The sequence below is a fragment of the Taeniopygia guttata genome, chromosome 9 (assembly GCF_048771995.1).
Source record: "Taeniopygia guttata chromosome 9, bTaeGut7.mat, whole genome shotgun sequence".
In the NCBI taxonomy this organism is placed as follows: domain Eukaryota; kingdom Metazoa; phylum Chordata; class Aves; order Passeriformes; family Estrildidae; genus Taeniopygia; species Taeniopygia guttata.
Genome location: NC_133034.1, coordinates 7,464,234 through 7,481,450, shown reverse-complemented (window position 1 = coordinate 7,481,450; position 17,217 = coordinate 7,464,234). Strand labels below are relative to the sequence as shown.

Sequence of the window (17,217 nt, the reverse complement as noted above, 5' to 3'; positions counted from 1 at the left end):
ATTTTCAAGTTGCAAAAACACATTTAGTATGTGCAATTAGCAGCTGTTGCATACACTTGAGGGCATTTTCTTCAGCATTTGAAAATTCCCTGTAGAAGTGAGACAGGAGACATTCATTTGGCATTTCAAGCTTGAAAAATAATTTAACCTTTCCTTAAACTGTGTTTTGAAGTTTGGGATTAACACTGTGCCTGGCTGCACAGATGGTTGAATTTTACATATTCCTTTGTCTAGGAAAAAAAAAGAGACCACATGGTCAGTTAATGGCTTTAAGCACTCCTAGTCCTCATTTTATATCTTCCTAATGGGACCTCAGAGATTGTGGGAAGATACTCAGAAAATTGTTGTTTATGGTGTAAGGCCTGTAAGATGTGTTGTATTCTGTGTCCCAGAACTCATGAGCTATTTTTGCTCCTGCTTATTAATCGTGGTTAATGAATTTCACAGCTTCATCCCTTAAGATTTTGCATCCATAATTCTGCTGTGTAAAAAATTTAAACTAAGATCACCTATACAGAGAAAATGTTGCTTTATTAATGGAATGTGAGGGCTCTTATTTTGTAATGTTTAATAGGTAAAATTATCAATGAGGTGTATTGTCAAGAAGTAGGCTCCATATCAATATAAGCTAAAAAAGCTTTTTAGTCTTTCAGAATGCTTTCTAAGCTTTTTTGCAGCCACTTTGGGGAAATATCATAGTGAACTGTGGACGACACAAATCAAATGTGATGTTGGGATAAATGATGGAAAATCCATTAAGTCAGTGGTGTGTCACTGGAACAGACAATTCTGGCATATAAATCCAGTCCTTAACTGGGCATTTTGTGTTCTGTAATGATTTTTTTCCAAGTAGTTTTAGAAGTATCAGCTAACAGATTGATAGATTAACACAGAATTATAGAATAAAGTCATGGAATGGTCCCTAAAAGGGACCTTAAAGGTCATCTGGTTCCATCTCATGCCATGAGGGGACACCTTCTGCTAGGCAGTATGTGTAAATCTGCACGTGGTACATACAAGAGATCTTGAGAAAACCACTGAGTGCTGTACAGTGTTCAGCACTTGTAAGAAATCTGTCAAGTTTATAAAATGTTATCATTACAATATAGGCACAATACGTTTTTTCCCCTCTGTTTGAAAGTGCTACTAAGGCTTTTAAGGCTACTACTCTTTTATCATGTAAAGAAGAAAAATGTCCTTTTATCTTTAAAATTCTTACCCTTTTAAGCAAGCATGTCCAACAAAATCCATCTGGTTGGAATACTTAAAGATAGCAGTAACTGGTACAAGACTTCACAGCTTTATTCCAGCTCCCAGGGCAGAAGGATTCCCATTGCCAACACTGCAGTCGCAGAGATGATTCTTCCTGCTACCAGGTGGAAGTTTTATGATGTTCCTGCAATTCTGTGCTAGCTTTGCAGGCCAGGATGGGATATAGGGGTGAGATTGAGATGCTGGGGATCAGAGTTTCCATCTCCAGTCTTAAGTGCTATCAGCAAGGCATTTCTAGCAGATACTTAATTCGCTTTGATTAAATTAAACTTAAGACATCTGAAGATGTTTATATATTTTGGGGGTGTTTGTGTGCATACATATGGGAACAGGCACTCTGCCTTCCAGTCAGCCAAATCCTCCTCCACTAATTTATTCACAGAGGAAAAGGTTATGTTTCCTCTAGATTTTGGAGGGTGTTTTGTTTATTTTTTTTCTTCCAAAGGAGTTCCTAGAAAGAAAGGCTAAGAGAGTGTTGCTGGAAAAGCACTGTTGGCTGAGAAGTTTGGTTACCCCTAAGTGCCATTTCCAGTTCCTAAGATGTAGAAGAAGCTGGGATGTAAAGGTCAGAAGTTGCCAGTGTAGTTCATGTTAACACAAAATGATGAATGTTGTGTTATAAACACAGTAGAAACTCCCTGTCTTGTTTGAGATCTGGAAATGTAGTAACTTCTCATGCTTGGTAGAGCGGCCTGAAGAGTGGTTTGGCATTATTGATTTAAACCTTGCATATAAAGTAGCTCAGTGTGAAACTTTGCAGCCCCTTACTATGGGTAAAATGTAGAAAGTTCTACCTTGGCTTCTCTTGGTTATCTTAATTGCCTCAAGGTACAAAGGTTTTCTCAATACCATTACTATCTTTATGACTGATCAATAGAATACAGAATCTCTGTTAATAAACAAAACATTGTCTGTAAATGGAGATGCTGAAAAATTAACTCTGTTTTCTTTTCTTTCTCCTGCTTTTCCAGCGGAACCCCTGCCTTTAATGGACTTGTGCCGAAGATCAATTCGTTTTGCTCTTGGCAGAGACCGCCTGCATGACATAGAAATTCTACCTTTGCCTCTGTCTCTGAAAAATTATTTACAGTACCAATAAGACACCTAGAACCCTCTGGCCTCACATTGGACTTCATCAATGCAAATGGCAGAAAATTGTTTACAGCAAAATATAAATCTTTGTGATGGACACTGAAGTGTTATTTAATTTTTAATATATGTATTTTTTTCTGAACCAGTGAAAGCAGATCATTGCGGGGGACTACTAAAGAATGTGAAAACATTGATTTGATTGAGGTTCATGTGTTACCTGTTGCCTTTTGTGTTTACAGTCCTGAAGGCTATAATTCTTATCTCTCATACCCTGAATGGTTTATCTTTGTTGCTTCTGGTAAATGCCAATAGAAAATATGACCTGCAAGATTCAGTGTCCTGCAGGCACAGCATTTTTCAATATTATGATTTTAATTTTTCTTTCTCTCTCCTACACTTTACTTCAATAAATAAAAATAAATTAGCAAAGGAAAAGTCTTTCAAAAAATATTTAAACCTTGGTATGCAGAGCTGTTGAGAGTTCTGCGTGTTCAGTGCTCAATATAATTAGGCCTATAATATCTAAAAGCTCTAATATTTTAAAAAAGCAGATTATTGTGTAGAAGAAGAGAATGTGGTTTAGAAACACGAGAGGAAACAAACAGTCTATGTGTCAGATCAGTTTCTGGACTTGGTAACAGTAAGGAGCAGTTCATTGTTTTCAAGACCAAATCTAGTCCCTCCAAAGTTCTGCAGTTTATAACGATGTGTTCATTGTCCCAAGAATTTAGGATTTTCATATTTTAGGAAGCTTGTCACTTTTTTTTAAGAAAAACAAATTTATAATTTTTATGTGGTATGAACTCTAAGTACTTTGTTTTCTTTTTAATGTATGTGTGGTTATAATGTTTATTTATCTGTTTAGCGTCTGGAGTTCTCATTTAACTGTTTCCCATCTTGGGGTGACTGATTCTGGTTTTTTCCCCAGCTCCATCTGAAATGTATCAGTTTTTCAGGCTCATCCCTTTTTTTTAAGATGCTGCTTTCTGTTTGTGTTTCTTACATGTTTCAAGTTATCTGCCTGAATCAGTTATCTAGTTTTTAAACTGGAAGTTGTTGTTAGGGCAGAATGTCAAATGTTTAGACTGAGCTGCCTTCAGCATATTTTAATGTGAATTTACTGATGAATGAGGAGAAAATTTCTAATAAAGTCTACTGTCCAAAGTAAAACTCCCATCTCCTTTGGTGAAGTGTTAAAAACTGCTCATAGCCCAGAGCTGAAGGTCAGTTCCTTGTGCAGCTTTGCAAATGTTTCTGTTTGGTTCTTCTGTGCTGTTGCTGCTCTGGGCTCCTGTGTGAGAGACATGGCAGGCAGTGGCCTGTCCCATTCTGGATTTATCCCATTCACCATGGCCATGCTCTTGCTTTCAGCACCATTCTGGTCAGATTCCTCTGAACAAAACCTCACTTCTGTGCCAAGCTGTGCTTTGGGACTTGGTGCTTTTGAGGCAGTTTGGAGATTGACTGCCATGCACTGATGATCCCAGCAAAACCACTGACCCACAGATGGCTGCCCTGCTCTCAGTCACCCCTGGGAACAGAACTGCAGTTCCAGCTGGAAAAGAGAAATGTGAGATACAAAAACACAAGCTAGAGTGGAAGCAACAAGGATAAGGTAACACAGGCATGTCAAAAGTTAAATAACTAATATTTGATTGTCTGGGTTTATCTGTAAGCTTCAGCATGGAATTATTTTGGACTTACTTTCACTTAAGCATACATACTGCATTCCTTCCCTTAATCTTACAAAGGGGAAGAAACTACAGCAGTGATCCACTTTTCTTATTTTTCCTGCTTGCTTTATTTGATGTAAGCCTTTTGTCTGAGTAGGTACATTGGAAGAAGAAGCTATAAAAGTGCAATATTCACACAAAAGGCAGAACAAAGGTGTGTCGAGTGATCTGTCAAAAGCAAGGTAAGTAGATGTTCAGGAATGGCAATTCTGGTAGACCTTATTTTTCCACCACCAAAGTCCATGTTAGGTAAGCATTTCCTAAAATTAGTGTTCTACTGTGTGTAACTACAAATTTCATGTTCCTTTGAATAACTGCAGGGACGCAACTGTTCTTTCACTTGACCCAGACCAACAGCTTTTTAATGTTACAGTAAAGTGTGAATTGATATCATAAGACAAATTAATGGTGCCTCTGTGTGTTAATTAGCCTTTTACAGTTGTGTTGGAATTTTAGTCAATGCCCCTTCTGTGATGATTTCTCTAAACCAAACATTGTTATTTTAACTTTCAAATATTTTTTCTAACATTTAGTGTATTCCAAGGCATTATAGTTCTACAGGAATGAATATTTCATTATTTTACTGTTTCCTAATTACATGTTGTGGTTCTGTGGATGGTGGATACTGTCCTTCATATGATATTAGGGCCATCCTTTTGGGGATCAAAGGGTATTTGATACATTTTTCTTGGTCTGCAGAAGCCTTGTAATGAGACTGCAGCATGGAGAGTATTAATGACCCTTCAGTGTTCTTCCTAACTATCCCTGTGCAAATGGATTATCTTCCAAGAGGGTTTATAGGAAACATGGAATACAGGTAAGGACGAATCAAACATTGAGGCTAAACAAGTGATCAGAGAATCTCACAAAGAGTACCAGGAAGAGTCTCCTCTCTGCCAGTGAGCTCCAGCCTGGGTGCTGGGTCCCTCACGTTGATTCTCCAGGCTCCCTTTACTGGAATGCAGCTGTTCTTCACTGTCTGCTTCAGGAGGGAACTGAGCAATGATTTTTAAAGTAGCCACGCATTGGCTTTTTTGTTACATTCCTTCAACTAAAGCAGTTGAAACTTCTCAGAATCTATATCCTGGCCACCTAAATGCAGGAAGATCTCCACCCAGAGGTCCACTCTGGGCAATATCTGACAGTGAGGGTGATCACTTACTATAAAGCTATACTATGTTGAGATTTGGAGTGAGATCTTCCTTGCCTTCATATTTTCAATTTCCAGCCACTTCTGCCTTTCATCACATGAAAAAACAGACAATCCATGTGATGGTTTTCAGCTTTCATTGTGTCCCTGTGCCTGGGCAAAAGGAGTGCAGTTTCTCTAGACATGATGTGGAAGTGAATTTCAGAATCACAGAATATTCTGGAAGGATCATTGAGTCTAACTCTCAAGTGGATGGCCCATAAGGGGATCAAACCCACAGCCTTTTATACCCTGCTCTGACCAACTGAGCTAATCTCACACCCAGTGTTCCCATGGGTGCTAAACTGAGGGAAGCAGAAGCTCTGTAATGCAAAACACAGGAGTTTATTGGTAGCATTTGGAGGAAAAGGGCACATGGCTGGGAGCTGCAACCAAATTGCAACCTCTGTGATAAGTGTATGCTAATTACTGGGTTGCAAAAGTAAATATTTTACCTACTCTGCATTTGGTTCTCTAATGTGGCCCCTTCCTAGGAATTATTGATGGTTGAGAATCCTTTCTGTTGTAACTGTGGTTAAGATTTGTGGGAACATTTATCATAGCTTCTCTACTTTACTTTCTCCCTATTGCCATTCTTCAGCCTTCTGTAACTCATGTGAGGTTGGGGAATTGATTGATCCCCCTGGAGGTGCTGCTTTGGTGATCACGATTCACAGATGCTATAACCTGAGTGACACACTGAGCTTTTACACTTACTGAAACTGTAATTTTGTAACACCTACATTTGGAGTCAAATTTGAGAAGCTGCTGTACTTTGATGTAGCAGGTGTCACACATATCCTGCTACTGGGCTGACAGAGTCTGTTCTACAAAGGCTTTATTTCTGCCTCACATTGAGCCACTGGGGATGTGTTGAAATGCTGTGTTCTCATCCAGAGACAATGTAGTACAATCTGTAGGGAAATCACAAAGTTTTATTTAGGCTTTATATGTGGTCTTTCTGGTGTCCATGTTTTTATATCAACAGATAAACTCATGCTCAGGTAGGACCTAACTTTGGAGCAGTTTCTCAGTGTTCACTTGAAGCTGGGAAAAGCTGTTACAGAGCAGACGTGTACAAATCATTTAAGTGTTTTTGATAGTTATGAAAGAGCAGCAAGCCAGAAATGCTATAAAATTTCCTTCTCATCTCCATTACAGTTGGTATTGTTAAACCATAACCACATGTTCAGTGGCAGGCTCTGCACAGCGAGCTCTGTATCAGCTCCAGCAGAGCTCATTCAGGTGCAATTCCCACTGACATCAGCGGGAGATCTGCCTGAGTCAGCACTGCTGCCCTTGGTTCCCATGTAAAGATCCCTAAACATTTCCAACACATTGTATTGAGCCATATTTTATTATATGTAAGCAATGTCAAGCAGATGGTTTCTGCAGCAGTTTCTCTAATTTGGCAAAACATGCTGGCAAGTGTAGTTAGGTGAATGCTGTGAGAAAGTTGAACGAAAAAATGTGTCTCCTTGTGACTGAGAGCAGCATTCAAATGGGGAGCCAGACTTCTTGGTTCCTTGTTGATGGTTTTCCATTTATGAACCTCTAGAATCTCAGTGGTTTTTATTCTCTATGCTTAAAGGCATGTAGGATCTTTATCCACTCCTGTTTATCTCAAAAGAATGTCTGATGATCATAAAGTGAAAATCCCTTTGTTTGCTTGATTCAAAAAGACACCAAAAAAACTCCTTCCTCCTTGGAAAATGTTCTCTGCAGACATAGAGCCATGGGTAATATAAAACACACACCAGCCTGGATGCCCCACCAGGTCCTGTTTTTTTCTTGAGGTAGCAGCTGTTGCTTCAGAGAAGACTTCAGTGTGTTTTGCAGGAATTGTCTAAAATAGAAACATTTGAAAATATCTGCAGAAAAGCTGGACTCTACTGAAGGTATGTTAAACCAAATTTAGGTGTACTATGGTGGAGGCAGAGAACAAAGGATCAGAGCTTAGAAGAATAGAGTTTGCCTGGTTTTCTTTTTCAGCCCCACTATAGAGTACAAGTAAATTCAGAGAGGAAAGGAATAAAGAAAAGTTGTTTATGCTTCTATCACCATCAGGTGTTTAGTGTTGATGTTTAAAGCTTAAGCATCTTCCCCACTAAACCTTTGTTGCACAGCCTTAACATCCCAAGGCTCTACAGCTGATTGCTTCAGAAGCCTCTGAATGTCTCTGGGCTCTGCAGTTGTGTGTAATAGCACCCAATTCCACGTCTTGTCCTGTTAGACCTTAATTCATTAACTTTTGGGCCAAAAGCACAGCTGCTCTCATCACTGGCACTGCTGCAGGAACATGTGGGGGTACCCAAACCAGCTCCCATCCTCGGCAGAGAGAGCCCAGCCCTTGGCAGGGCAGAGCAGAGCAGTTCCTGTGCCAGCAGCACAGGCACATCTGCAGCAGTGATGGATGGCTGAGCTCACATCGGTCTGCATTTCAGTTGGGAGGCAGCTTTGCAAATCCTGTTTAAAACAGCTGTCAGGATCAGGTACTTGCAGTTTCATCTGTGTAGCTGTTACAATTTGTAAGGTATGTATAGGCTCTGATCTCTGCAGGTGACAGTAGATGTAAAAGCAGAGCTTATGTTTTTAATACCTTTAACATATTCGGGTGCTTTCAGTGGAGACAGGTATGCTGGATTTTCATGTACTGTTTCTCTGCCTTTTGAAAGCTACACCACAAAAGGCAGATGTCTTCAGACTTCTAAGGAAAAGCAAACAAAACACATAAATGAGGTGATGTTTTATTTCTGCCAGTCCTCATGTATGACAAATGCTACTGCCAGTTTCAAATACCAGTCACAGGCCAGCATCACAGAGACACTTTGCTGAGATCAGGATCTTTGGGTGGTGCCTGTGTTGGTTTCCTCCATATTTGCCTATTTTTTAAAGAAGAAAAAGGTATTTTACAAAGTTATTCAAATTGCAAGCTTAACTTGAAAATGCACTATTCTAATGAATAAAATGCTTATAGCACACTTAAGACTTTATTAGCAGAGACACAAGAAACTGCTGCACACATACCTGGGAAACTAGTGAATGTTTTTAATGGGTAAATGGTTCAGCCTTTTCTCATATTACTGAGAAAATCAATTTGGCAAGTGCAGTGTTTCTTATGTAGCAAAATGTGAACAGCTGTAAGGCATGGGGCCAGAATTTCAGTATATGCATTTGGAAGTGACTTCTCATAGTAAAGGTATCTGTGACATTATTTTGGGGACTAACGTTTTACTTCATTTGGAGATAACTTTTAACTTTTGGGAATTAATAAGATTTGGACCATTCTAAGCTGTTCTATCAGGGCTTGTCTAGAGATGAAACAAGCCAAAACCAAATTTCTCCTCATGAATTAAGCTAACTGGGTAAACTTGGCCTGGCATCAAGTGCTGCTGGTATTAAAATGTTTCCCAAGTCCTGCCGTCTAATTGCATAAATAAACCCCCATTGGAAAAAGCCATCTAGAAAAAGGAAAGGATATTTTGAGTATTAAATTTGCCTCCAGAAGTTCTGAGATTAATTTCAAGTTGTGCCAGAAACTTTCATGTTCTTGCTTATTTGATGATTGTCCCTCCACCCCGCCTCTACCATTTCCCGTGTACATCAAAGACAGCGGTCCAATTTTTCCAATTTTTCATTGACTTAAGTTTTCATGATAGCCAGTTCATTTATGTATCATTTCTAATCTTCCTGCATCTTTTACTTCACTGGTATTTGAGACTCAGGCTGTGTTTCCCAAGATGAGCTTCATGAAAATCCACCTTGTAATTTCATTCTTCTCACCATCCACTTTGGGGAAAGCATTCATAAGGTGAAGTATCTTCACTGTTTATGACTCTAAGAGCCCACTCAAAGAATGTTGGGACATGTCACATTGGTGGCTTGCTGTTGAACTGACCTAATTAGTTTTTAATTTAATAACTGTCAAGTTACTATGGTCAGTGCCCCCAAATGGCCTCATTCTGTACATATACACAAAGACACAAGTGACCATTTCTAATTTGCAGCTAATACACCTCTTGTCTTGTGTGTTTGCCTTTTATATGCAATTTCTCTTTAGTCTTCTACTGGGGTCTCACTCTGGGAAATGGTGGGTGCTTCAACTTCTGTGAGCCAAATTTAATTTGCCTTCTCAGAAGATTCAGCAGTATTTAAAGTAAAAATTCTTTTTAGATCAAAGTTCTTTGAGCTGTCACTAGCATTGCACAAAATTGGAGTAAATATGATTTTTAATAATAGAGCTGCTTAATGTTGAGGTTTAAAACTCCATGTTTCAGTTGCTCTCACATCATTAACCCTCCCCCAGTAAGGAATGATATACACAACTTTACTATCAGTGATTATTCCCAAATAAAAATAGGATAAATGAATCTGTAGTTGTAATACAGAAACTTCCTTCTCTCTGAGATCTGTGACTTCCAGTTTCCTGCTGAATCTGAGCTGAAAAAAAGAATTTGGAGAGGCTGGTTCCTTGCATTGCTTGGTATTCCCATCCCCCACAGAAATGGGAACAAATGTTTTTGATTGTCAAATAACCGATGATAAATGGACAGCTGGGATAGGAACCTATCCCAGGATTTGTGTCTTGTGCACTAAAAGGTGAAATAAATGTTTGGGTTTTTTTTTTCCCGAGAACTTTATTTCTCTAGAAAGATCTCCTCAACATTTATCTTCTGAACATCTTCATCCCATTGGACATGGGGAGATGCTTCTAATCCTTCTGAAATACCAGCCCCCTGGATCAGGCAACTTAGTGACTTTGAAAAAGGAAGGACACTTTATATCATGCCCCCTTTTTATTTATATTATCTTTAGTTAAGGCTTTAAAGTTTTGTTTGATTTATGGTTTTGGAATTTATTTGTAGAAATATAAAAAATGTTCTTTTTTCTTTTCTGGGTTTCCTTACTGAATCAAAAAGTTTTTATGGTCTTGCTATAATTACAGAAACTGGGGGGTCAAATGATGTCTTTTATGAGACCAGCTGAATGAAACCAAAGAGACACTTTCAGACACAGAAATGTTTCACTGAAATACAGACTCCCGTTTTCAAAGCTAAATTCAGATAAAGAACTGTTTAAACTTGAACAGTTCTTAAGCTGCACAGAAATATGAGAGTTGATAAATACATTGATTCTGTGTCCTGTTATAATTTTTCCCATCCCTGAGCTACCAGCAGCTCCTGTGTGTTCTGCTGAACCCACCTTTCCTCTCTCTAATGACTTACTGAATCTTCCCTCTCTCTGTTGCAGATACAAACCTCTTTGATGATATAATTGATTAACTTGTGCAAGTTAAACTTGTGTCACAAGTTTCGAGCTGTATTTTGCCTTGAGGATCAAAGCTTCAGCCTGCATATCCTGAAAGCTGGTCTGGCTTTCAGAGTACAGCATTATTTACATTAAAGTTATTATCTTTGTAAATTCAATCCTGTATATATCCTGCAGTAATGATGTGTATGTACACACCATCCCTTCTTACAGAGAAGATAACTAAAAAGAGCAGATGTCATATATTTAATCAAGACCTTTCCCTTTCGTGGTTTTCCTGTTCAAAGAAAACAAAGATGAATGAGTTCTGAGAATTTAAGTCCTCTGCTGTTTGCACAGAGCTCCTTTTTGAATGGTTTTGTAGGTGTACACCTACTCTGCTGTCATGCAGAAACGTGCTAGGAGCTTACTATGAATTTCTGTAATGGAGTAAAGGAGTTCAGGCACAGGGCAGGGCTTCCCCTGGCCATAGGAGATTTCTTGGGGTTTGCTGTGTGTTCTTGTGTGGTGAGTAATGGGAACAGGTTGAGGCAGGGCATTAAAATCCTGGTGATGCTGACTGCCAGGTGAGGCTGTGGCAGCATTAGCCCAGCCTGGGAATGCTGTGAGCCTCTGCCTGCCCTTTCCCAGGTACGTGCTGCTGATCGTGGCCAGTGCCATGGCCCTGTACCTCATGGATTACTCTGAGAGGGGGGAGCTGTGTGCCAGGCAGATGCACCTGGCCAGGCTCCTGGAGATGCTGCTGCACCTGGCTGATGGCAAACATTCATTGCCAAAATAAAACTCATCAGTTTTCTTATAAACCCCAGCAATTTGGTTCCCAGGGCTTTGTCTTTCAGTCTCTTCTTACGCTGCTTTGGAGGAGCTTGATCCCAAGGAGTGGGAGGAGAGCACCTGTGTCCCTTTTCCCCACTTTTCTGTTCCAGTTGTGGGAAATAACTGGATTTTGGTTGTTTTCCATTGCAGTTCACTGCAAATCCCAAAAAAACCCATCAGAGGAAGGATCATCACTCGTCCTTCCACCACCAGGTGAGAGTAGAGATGGTCATATTTCAGGAGCTTAGTTTTGTAATATTTTATGGAATTGGCCAAGTAGCTTTTACTTTTGGGGTTTCCACAGTCTGTCCATGGCAGATCCATCCTGTACTTCAATTTAGTGCCACTCTGAGCTCTTAGTCCACAGGGAAATGAACATTTTGGGAAGTTCTTACAGCTCAACTTAATGGTGTCTGGATTACAATGATTTTCTGGAAGTAGGCTATCCATCCTGACCTGTTTTCTTCCCTGTCAGACTGTACCTGCAGGAAAGTTGAAGTGAGACCAGGATCTGTAAAATCTATGACTTTCTCTGTCTCCCTGAGGCTGAAGCTGGCAGAGTGGGAGATGTAAAAGACTGAAAACTCCTTTTTTATTTCCTGAATCCCAAGACTCTTTATCTGTAACACACTCCTTTCTTTGTGGCACCTTGGGGATACTTCCCAATGCATTGGGCAGAGGAACCTGTTGTGTGTCAGCATGGAAACCACCAGGACATACCAAGACCAGCCAGAGATATTGAAAAGAGATCTTCCTCTGGGCTGGAGTCAGATATTAGGTCAGTGTGGTTCCTTAGGAACATTTCCAAAGGACCATACCCTTCCTGTTTTCTGGAATCCCACCATGGACATAGTGCAGTAAAATATTTTTATTTTTAAAAAGCCAGTCCAGGATTGGAAATTAGCTGTTCCACGGGTTTATTTTTCACAATGTGGTTTTAATTTGACACAGAAGCCCTCTCCTTCCCACAGACCCCGTATCCTTCAGCTTTGGATCTTCTCAAAAACAATTCCCTGCCTACACCAATGAAAAATACTCCAAATTAGGGTACTCTGGGACTGTGCGACCTGGGCTCAGTTGGCCACTTGGAGCCCTTGGGAAGGGATTTGTCATCTCTTGTGAGCATTGACAAGCTCAACCTGAATATAATTGAAGAAAAAAAAACCCAAACCAGCCCACCCTGCGTGGGGAGCGTGGGCAGGGCCTGGCACAGGAAGGAGCTGTGGCACTGGCCATGCCCAGCAGGGGCCAGGGCACCCACGGCTGCTCTATGCCCAGGATCTCAGGAGCAGAGCAAACTCCCACTGTCCAGTCCCTGGATTTGCCTCCTGCCAGCACGCAGGCATGCTTGGGTGCAATGCTCCAGTGCTGCTGCCTGGAGAGATTGGGAAAATGGGCATTAACCATTCATGAGCTCTGGCTGGGGAAAGCATTTGGCACCTCTGGCATTTCAATAAAAACAGTTTCCATCATTTTGAAAATATGTTGAACAAACCCACAGGAGACAAATAAACCTTTCTCTGTAAGTACAGGCCTAGGGATTACACAATTATTCCTATGCCTGGTCAAACAAACCAGCAGACAGTTTCTGGGGAGAGATTCCAGGCTCTTGTCTCCCTCCCTGGCTGTACAACACTTGCACAGCACCAGGATTTGGATACTCAGGCCTTAATTTAAATCCTATAGGTACTAAGGAACAGAAAGTGTCCTAAAGGCACCTCCAGTCATACTTCAATTTTTCATATTTTAATTTTAAGTCTTCTGTCACTAATGAATTTTACTCTTCTTTTGTTAAGAATACCCCACTGCCGCCTTCTTTAGGCATTGCCATCCAGGAGATAAAATAAATGTGGTAAGAAGTTTGGAATGCTTCCAAGTCAAGTTACCTGGTAGGAAATTACTCCAGCTCTTTGTACTTCAGTGTGTTTTAAAAACAGCCTGGCCCTTCATGGCTGTACACTCTCTGCTAGTCCCAGGGGAGTAACATCAGCTGTGGTTTCATCCCATCCATACACTAAAACATTGATTTGGGGTTGAATTTGGATGCAGGTAGGTATGGGCCAATTTTGGAAAGCTTCTATCTCTGTTTTTCAGTGATTCAGTGAGTGACTGACTGGTGGGACCTTCAGGATGGTCACCCCTCTCCTGGGCACTATCCCTGCTCTGTGGTCTGTTCCCACTCCTGGCTTGGCCTCTTCTTTTAGTGGGAGGTAAACCACAGATGTTTGCCTTGCTGGTTTTTGGGACATCAGTGACTCCCCCAAGGCAGCTGGCAAAGCTCCTGTTTCCACCCTCTGCCTCCCAAAGGCATGTTGAGCCAAACAGAGCAAAGGGGATATCTTAGTTCCATGCTGGAAATTTCCACTTGTGCCCAAAAGTCCAGAGAAATAGTGTCTGCCCCATCCTTGAAAGTGTCCAAGTCTGCACAGGTCTTGGAACAACCTCAGCTAGTGGATGGAATGGCAGGGGATGGAATAAGGGGATTCCTAAGGTCCCTTCACACCCAAAACCTTCTGGGATTCCATGATGATTCTTTGATGTCTCCCTGCATTTATTTTGCATCATTTCCTCTCAAATTTATTTATTCAAATTTAGATGACTTGTTAAAGGAATCATTTAAAAATTATTCCAGGGATAAAAAGGAGAGTGTCAAACATTTTAAAAATCATTTCTACATCCATCAAATTATTATTAGTTGGAAGCCTATTCCCTCTTCTTTGTCCTTGTTTTGTTTTCCTGGAAAGCTTTATGATCCTGCAGTTTCTCAGAGACATCTGCTGGGATTACAGAAAGGTTTGCCCTATCAGAGAGCCAGGGCGGTTTGGAACAATTGTTCCTCTCTATCTTTATTCTTTAACCAGGTTTCCCCCAGAAGGGTATTGTGGAAGAAATTCAGAATTACTAGAAATGGATGAAGTGCACATTTTTTCTCCACTGTTTTTCATCTATGTTCAAATTCTTGGAATTACCTTCAAATGAGCCCTAGGAAACTACTGTGAAAAAGATCACTCAGAGGAACATCTTAAAAGAGAAAACCACATTCAGCAGCAGCAAATCAATCCCATTGCTATTTTTACCTGATCTCTAGGTGCTGTGCCATAGCTCCTACAGCCACTCCCATTCACAGACAAGCACTATGGAAGACATTCACTCTGCCCATGGGGGTAAGGAGGCAGTTTTGGACATCGTCTTTGCCATGAATGGGGCGATAAAGTCCAGATGGTCTTTGTGGTCCCTTCCAAGCCAAACCACTCCATGATTCCATGACAGGATCAGCACCTATCCCAATTCCATTCCAGAAACCTCCTCCCACTAACTCAGAATTTCCCCCATCCTCTTTGTACCACATCAGGGATGTGCTGCCAAATGCCACAGGCATGGGATGCCTCAGCATTCCCTGGGGATGCTGTTCAAACATGAATTTGTGGTCTCAGTACTCCAAAATACTCGGTTGGCCCCAGTTCCAGTTTGGATTATGTCAAATTGCAGCGTGGGGTGTTCCCTCTCACTTTCCACCATTGGGACAGCTCACACAGAACATGAGTGACTTACTGCATTTGAAATTCATGGCTTAAAAAGCAGGTGTTGTAATATCCCCTCCCGGGAATATCCAGAACACCAGGAGGGTCCCTGGAAGCTATGGGTAGGGACAGAATCAGACAAACAATTGTAAACTTGTTTTCAGGAGATTCATCCACAGCCTGTGGCTTCAATGACTCCAAAGCTGTTCCTTCCCCTTGGGACAGCCAGGCAAAACATCTGTATGGATTTCTGACAGAAAAAATCTCCAAGCTATTTGGCTTTTGCCAAATCAAGGCCAGGATTTCTAACAGGCTCTAAGTAATAAACAACAGGAAAGACCATCTCACAGTGCATACCACAAAAAAAACCCAAATAGCAGTGCTGGCAACATTTCCAGGCATGGAGTCTCCCATCTCCAAAAATGTAGCTCATTGGGGTCTTCCCTGGTGCCGTTCCATTTGGATGCTGATGGTGAGACTGAAGGCTTAGGACAGTTCTTAGCCCTGAGAAGGAAAGTGCTGATAGCAGAATGTGTGCTGGTCAGCCGATGGGTGCAGCTGAAATTGCAGCAGCAAGAGCTTTCTCAGCTGGCACTTTTCTGAGCTCTGTTTTTAAACCAGATGTTTTCAGGTTTGTGGCTGGACCCTGCGAGAGTGAAAAGCTTTGTTAGGGCAAAGGAGTTCATGCTGCTGTTTGAGTGCGGTGCAAAGAAGGGTTTGCACTTGGAAGAGGAAGATCAGTGAAATCTTTTTTTGTCCTGACACTGTTGCTTTGAGAGCAGGGACGTTTCCAGTTTGGTCCTGGGCTTGGGGTGGTTTCGAGCTGGGCTCGGTGTGTGTCCTTCTTTTGCGAGTCAACACCACCATCGTGTGGTTGTGTTCATCAGCGCTGACAGTGCCCAGGAAAAAGGCAAGTGCTTTCCTGGCATGGCCCCATCCGTGTCAGAGCAGTTCGGGGAAGAGCTCTGCTGTACATCCCGGCTCTTGGAGACTGACAGAATGTGATCCTGCATGTAGAAAGGAAGGAAGAAGAATCTTTTCATTGTTGGCTGTGCGATTAATAGGTTGCAAAATAAATGGCAATTGCAGAACGGCCCCACTCCTTTAGAAGTTTTCTGTGCCATCAGCTGCTCAACATGTAACTCATACCAAATGAACTGCATTCAGCTCACCGGATATCTGTATTCTCCTTCAAGCTCTACAGATGATCTTACCCTCTCTTGCAGATCCCAAAGCCCTTCAAAACATCCAGCAACTGCTCCCAAAAAAAAAATTCTGAGAACAAAAAGCCAGCACTGGCCTTTATAGTCCCTTTGCAGTCTGTACACTAGACAAAACACTAGTGATGCAAACTTACCTTCTCAACTGTTTATATAGCATTCATCACATTGTCTCAAGGTGACAGTCCATGGCTAACGTAAAGCATTCCCAGCTGTAGTTTGGACTGAGACATGTCCCAGGGCAGAAAGCATTTGCTGACCTTTCCTCTTCCTCTTTCCTGAGACCAAGGCAACCCTATGCCAGCCCAGTGTCAGACAGTTTGCCCCTCACATTTCTGTCTGGTACTGACCCAGAAATGTCTAATTTTCATACAGTCACTGCCATCCTGGGAAGAGATCCGGAGTGGGAGGGGAGGGAGGAGGGTGGGGTGGAACAATCTCCACAGCAAACCCCTGCTGCCCAAAAGATGTCAGAATATGAAAGTCACTCCTTGGGGCCATTTTTGTACTGCTTAAAAGTCCAAAGGTGCAGTTAATCTCAGCAAGGAACCTAAGCCCCTCCAAACTCTTGCCATAAAGCCAGGCCCCCCTCAATCACCTGATGGCAAGCCCCATGCTGCCGTCATCCCCTGCCAGACCCTTTTGTGCGCTGCCTACCTCAACTGTCTCACACGTGCCACGGGTGCTGTGCCCACAGGCACCCCCGAAAACACTGCAATCCCCTTTGCAGAGCACTACCAGCAGGCTGCTTGTTTCAACACTGGACAGGGACATTCATGGCTGTCCATTCCTTAGCCCCCCAACCACAGCCCCAAGCCAAACCCGCCCTGCTCATGGGCCCATGGAACCACCCCCCGAGAGCGCCTCTTGCCCTTAACAATAAAAACACTCCACTGGCCTGCCAGCATTGGCATTCTCTTCATTACACAACCCTAATCCTCTCAGCCTGAGAGTACAGAAGGCAAGGGAGCTTGTGCTGTGTGAAGGTGACTTCCCAAGGTAACTTTCGCTGAGTCAGAAAGGGCTTGTTGGAATTTGGGAAGGACAAGATGGTGCCTGATTTCAAGGCTGGTGCTTGTAAGAGAGACCATGGCAGGCTTTCAGAA

The 17,217-nt window shown here is 41.8% G+C and overlaps 1 protein-coding gene across 6 annotated transcripts in view; it reads left to right on the top strand.

Annotated features, from left to right (window-relative positions):
- The window catches only part of SPSB4 (splA/ryanodine receptor domain and SOCS box containing 4), a 158,429-nt gene extending 155,630 nt beyond the window's left edge, over positions 1–2,799 (top strand). For all 6 annotated transcript variants that reach the window (XM_030280529.4, XM_072933582.1, XM_030280532.4 and 3 more), the window contains one exon: positions 2,244–2,799. In XM_030280529.4, the coding sequence (XP_030136389.1) occupies positions 2,244–2,371 (128 nt within the window). In that variant the 3' untranslated portion in view covers positions 2,372–2,799. The remainder of the gene's footprint in view (positions 1–2,243) is intronic.
- The last annotated feature ends 14,418 nt before the right edge of the window (positions 2,800–17,217 follow it).